A 4,815-nucleotide genomic window follows, 5' to 3' on the forward strand; every position below is an offset into this window, starting at 1 on the left:
TTAGTTCCCAGGGGAGGGGCTGCCGCTCCCCCTGCAACCCCCTTGTCCCTGTAGACCTGGCATCAGTGGTCCAGTGTTTCCCCATTGGTCTTTCTTGCTCGATCCTTTCCCCTGGTTCAGCTCACTTAACAGAGACTTGTCCAAGGACATATTTTGCTACCAACTCACTCAGTGCATTTTGATTATCCAGAAGTGCCCCTCCTAGGAGGTGTGGGTCCTGTGTGCCTTGGGTGGTTTAAGCGTTTGGTGAACGATGTCAGGAAGCTGGCTCACGAGGCCTCTGGTTTTCAGCATCCTCAGCAGGACTCGCCCCCCTTGTCCTCACCCTCACTGTCCATCAGGCTGGCTGTGAATCAGTGCGCTGAGTTGTGTCCTCAAGTGTGTAACTGCGTGAATATATATTTGCAGATTTTCTTACTTACATAAGGGGCCAGGTGTGCAAGAGCAAGGGGAATATTTTCAAAAGTCATTTTAGTGTTTATTTTTTACATTACCACCTGGGAAGGTGTGGACCTTGAAGTTTTAGCAGCCCCCCAACCCACCCCGCATTGCCTCATTTGTGTCTGTGCCTGGAGTGAGCTCGCGGTCGGGGTGAGATGTGAGCAGGGCCTCCGGTCCTTACTCCTTTTGGCGTTCAGGATACATGACTGCAGGGGCCCTGGTTGTGTGGTTCCTGGGAATCCAGGCTTTCATAAAGCTCCAGTGAAAGGCAAAGTGCAATACATTTATGAAAATGTGGAGCCTTTCTGCTTTTAAACCGGGAGGGGAATGGTTCTTCTGTCTAAATTGAAGGAAGCCCAAGGGCTGGGATTTTTGTCTTCACTTCTTTGTACTAAGGAAGACCCAGTCCTGATAGAAAGCTTTGTATCTCAACTTGTGGACCCAGTGGTGGCTGCCTCCAAAGTCCCAAATGGCCTGTTCAAAATTCGTATTTCCAGACTTTCTGGCTCAGAATTGTAAAGGGCTGGGGATTGGAACTCTACATTGAAAGAAAAAAAGTATCCCAAAGTGATTCTTCTGCACGCTGAAGTTTGAAAACCACTCTTGTAGAGTAATAAATAACTTCCACTGCTTCAAAGGGCAGAAAACTTGTAACATCATGGGTGATGTTGGTCCACACGGCAAGGACTCTGAAAGGATGCTGACGATGAAGCGGCTCTCAAGCTCTGTCCACGAGAAGGTTCCCCGCCCCCAGGATGGTCTCCATCCTAACCGTTGTGGTGAAAACAGGAACAGCTCATGGTGTTAGTTGCCTTTGCCTGCTGACTCATTCAGATAATTGGCACTCGGAAAAGTTTAACTAGAAGAAATTTAGATTCTTTTTGTGCTTTAATCGTTACAAAAAAAATTAGAACATAGTTGAATTTATAGAGGTAAGTAGCTTTTGCAGAGTGCCTTTAAAGTGGGTTAAAATCGGTATTTTCTCACCAGTTATGTAACAACTTTTAAATACAGAAAGGAGCTAATTTTGCAAAATATTTGCTTTTGTTTTTTAACAGGAAAAACTCACGCAAGAGTGTGTCTTCAGAGAACAGTTTGAAGAGAACTGGTACAACACGTACTCCTCCAACCTGTATAAGCATGTGGACACTGGACGGAGGTTCTACGTCGCGTTAAATAAGGACGGGACCCCCCGGGAAGGAACCAGGACTAAGCGGCACCAGAAATTCACCCATTTTTTACCCAGACCCGTGGACCCTGACAAAGTACCCGAACTCTATAAGGATATCCTAAGCCAAAGTTGACAAAGACCTTTTCTTCACTTGAGCCCTTAAAAAAGTAACCACTATAAAGGTTTCACGCAGTGGGTCCCTATTGATTTGCTGTGTCATCACATCCATTGTTGCCAAACTCTGTCGCATGCATAGCCTGACGGAGGCTTGGAGGGGACGTGTGACTGTGCTGTACTCCGGGCTTGTCCTCCCGCGGGACCCCTGCCTGCTGTGCTGCTGGGTGGGTCTTGGGGCAGAGGGCGGCTGGGGATGCGGGGTGGGGGGCACATGGGGGCAGGGCCTGCAGAGAGAGGGGAGCAGAGAGGACAGGCCATGCATGTACCTGCCCGGTCTGTCCTTTCTCATCCTGGTCAGCACAGCCGCTCCACCTGGACGCGTCGGGACTGGCCGGCGGCCACGGGCCCGCTGCGTCTCCGCAGGTGCGGCGGGCGCGGTCTTACCGACAAGACTTTCTCGGTTCCTTGTCACGGGTGTCATCCCAGTGAATTTAAAGCAAAGACCTCTTAGTAAAAAAAAAAAAAGAAAAAGAAAAAAAGTTAAATTTATTTATAGAGATTCCAAAGGCGACATTTTATTTATTTTATATATTTATTTATTATATAGAGTTTATTTTTAATGAAATATGTACAGGCCAGATAGGCATTTGGAAGCTTTAGGCTCTGTAAGCATTAAATGGCAAGTCCGCTAGAACCTGTGGTGAGTCCACGTGCGAACGTGGCGTGCATGGATTTCAGACACTCGAATGGCCCTGTGTCCCGAAGGCGACAGCCGCTGTCGTGCCCATGTTACTGTAAACTGACGCGTACCGCTCATGACACCGAGTATCCACTCTTCAGACTGCTTGTCCCATAGCTTACCCCAGAGGATTAAAGATTAACTGGGTCTCAAACGTTTATTCTGTGTCTGTACTATTTCCTCTCTCCTAAGTGGCTTCCTCTATCACGGTTGGAGAACATAATGGTTGGTATATATCCTACTTGTCGAAATCTATTGCAGAATATACCAAAGCTAAACAATGACTGTGTTTTTGTTTTAGTCAAGCTCCAGAACAACAGGAGTCATTTCAAACATGTACTGGTTTAGAATTCTCAAAAAGGAAAAAAAAGCTTACTTGGTACAGATTTTTTTTTTTTTAGGGGACAACACTCTGAATCAAAACAGCAGGATAATTCTTATAAACTTGGCTTTCAGATATTAAATTACACAAGCACCATAGGGGTCATTGTAACATCTTTTATAGAAAATTGCTTTCCGTGTGACCTGTCATAATACCTGGTAAAAACACCCTTCAAATAAGACTTGCAAAATGAAACTAATAAATCTCCATCAATCATGACAATGAGAGGGAAAATAAATACTTATTGACTGTGTTTTGTTTTTTAAAAAGGTCTTCACAAGCACTTGATTTTTTTAGAGGGGAAGTTACTTTATAATATCTCTTTTACTAGCCTTTTATAACATTTTATGCTGAAAAGCATAAGAATACATATTTCTTTAGTAGCAATAATTTTGAAACCTTCCCTTGGGCAAGGGAGACTATTTCTTACTCTATACTAAGGAGAAGAGAGCCAAATTCTTAAAGCAATATTTAAGAAGAAGAAATTTATAACAAATTCAAATACCACATATAACACTTTCTAGCCAGTTACATGGGAAATTGAAAGTGACAGTTAAAAAATGTGTTGGGATTTATGTAACTAATTTTAAAGTTTAATATTCCAGCTTTGTTTTGCTCTGATGCACATTCTGTATGAAAAATAAAACTATGTCACTGGTGAGTCAAAGCTGTTTTGAGGTAGAAGCTCATGGCTTCTTGTCAATAGCACAGGGGCCCCTTCCCTGGCCCAAAGTGGAGAATGGGCAGGTTCACTGATGTGCATTAAGGAAGAACCAAGTCCAAGATTTGGAACTAAGAAATGATGTGGGGGAGGGGGCAGAAGCAATGTAAAATATCTGATTGATGATAAAGGTCAGAATGTCCTCTTCATTTATTTTCTTTTTTTCCCTCTAAACAGAAGCTGCATTTAATCCCAAGATGTAGTATTCTTATTTATTATTTAACCCTTTGCTGCTGCTAATATGTGCACATATTCAGGCTGTAGATTTTCCAAAAGGCATTTAATATTTTTGGCTGAGAAACACCAAGCCTCTGACCACAGGGAAGGATCACATTTCTAGGATGTCGTGGGTACAATGTTTAGCACTGAAGAAACTGATTTTAGGAGACAGCCAAAAGTGATCTTAAGGTAGCACTAGATGCTGGATTGACCCATCGGAGAGAAAGAAAACCATCTGCGAAAAAGACAAAGCTCTCCATGGGTTCCTAGAAAGTGCTACTTTAATGTTGACTTTTGGAGGTTTTTTTTTTTTTCAGTGATTTTTTTTTTTTTAAAGAAAAACAAAATGTTATATGCTTTGGCAACTGATATAATAAACTGTAATGGTGTGTAAATAAATAAATACTGACTTATGCAATTTCTGTACATAAGTGTGCCAGGGGAGTGGATGGCTCAGGTCTGGGGCTGGCACTGTCCTGTGGGGCCGTGGAGTGAGCCCCCCAGCTCCTGGCTTTGCACCCGGTTCTTGTCGTAAGGCACTCAAGACCGTGGACAGCTGCCCCTCCACTTCTGGAGTGGTGGGTCCAGTTTTCACAAACATGAGCCTGGCCAGCCAAACCACTGTCTTAACTGGTGCCAACGCTGCACCTCAGTCACAGACTTAACGGACATGGATTGATCACCCCCCCATCTGTCATGCAAATGTCCCCAGGCCATGCCAACAGACATGCCAGGTCACCCTGGGGCACTTGTCCCCACCATGTCCTGCTCTGTGGGTCAGTGAACAGCTTCAGTTTATGGTTTTCATGTGATTTCATCTCATTGACACTATGCTGTGTTATTTACTTGATAATCTGTAATTGTATGTAAATACATACAGGATTATGTAATTTGTGTAAATACAAAATTACAGACTTTGGAAAACTGGTATTTTTTACTCGATGTCCATGTTGGAGCTGCTTCCGACTCTGTGCCTACACCAACTGATGGAATTTTAAAAACACGATCTCCTTGCTCTTACAGCT

At 43.7% G+C, this 4,815-nt stretch overlaps 1 protein-coding gene across 1 annotated transcript in view; it reads left to right on the plus strand.

Moving 5' to 3' along the window:
• FGF9 (fibroblast growth factor 9) overlaps positions 1-4,709 on the plus strand; it is a 29,882-nt gene extending 25,173 nt beyond the window's left edge. The window contains exon 3 of the mRNA XM_010851196.1: positions 1,500-4,709. Within this exon, the coding sequence (XP_010849498.1) occupies positions 1,500-1,745 (246 nt within the window). The 3' untranslated portion in view covers positions 1,746-4,709. The remainder of the gene's footprint in view (positions 1-1,499) is intronic.
• Positions 4,710-4,815: the final 106 nt, after the last annotated feature.

The sequence above is a fragment of the Bison bison genome, unplaced genomic scaffold (assembly GCF_000754665.1).
Source record: "Bison bison bison isolate TAMUID 2011002044 unplaced genomic scaffold, Bison_UMD1.0 scf7180017864299, whole genome shotgun sequence".
In the NCBI taxonomy this organism is placed as follows: Eukaryota; Metazoa; Chordata; class Mammalia; order Artiodactyla; family Bovidae; genus Bison; species Bison bison.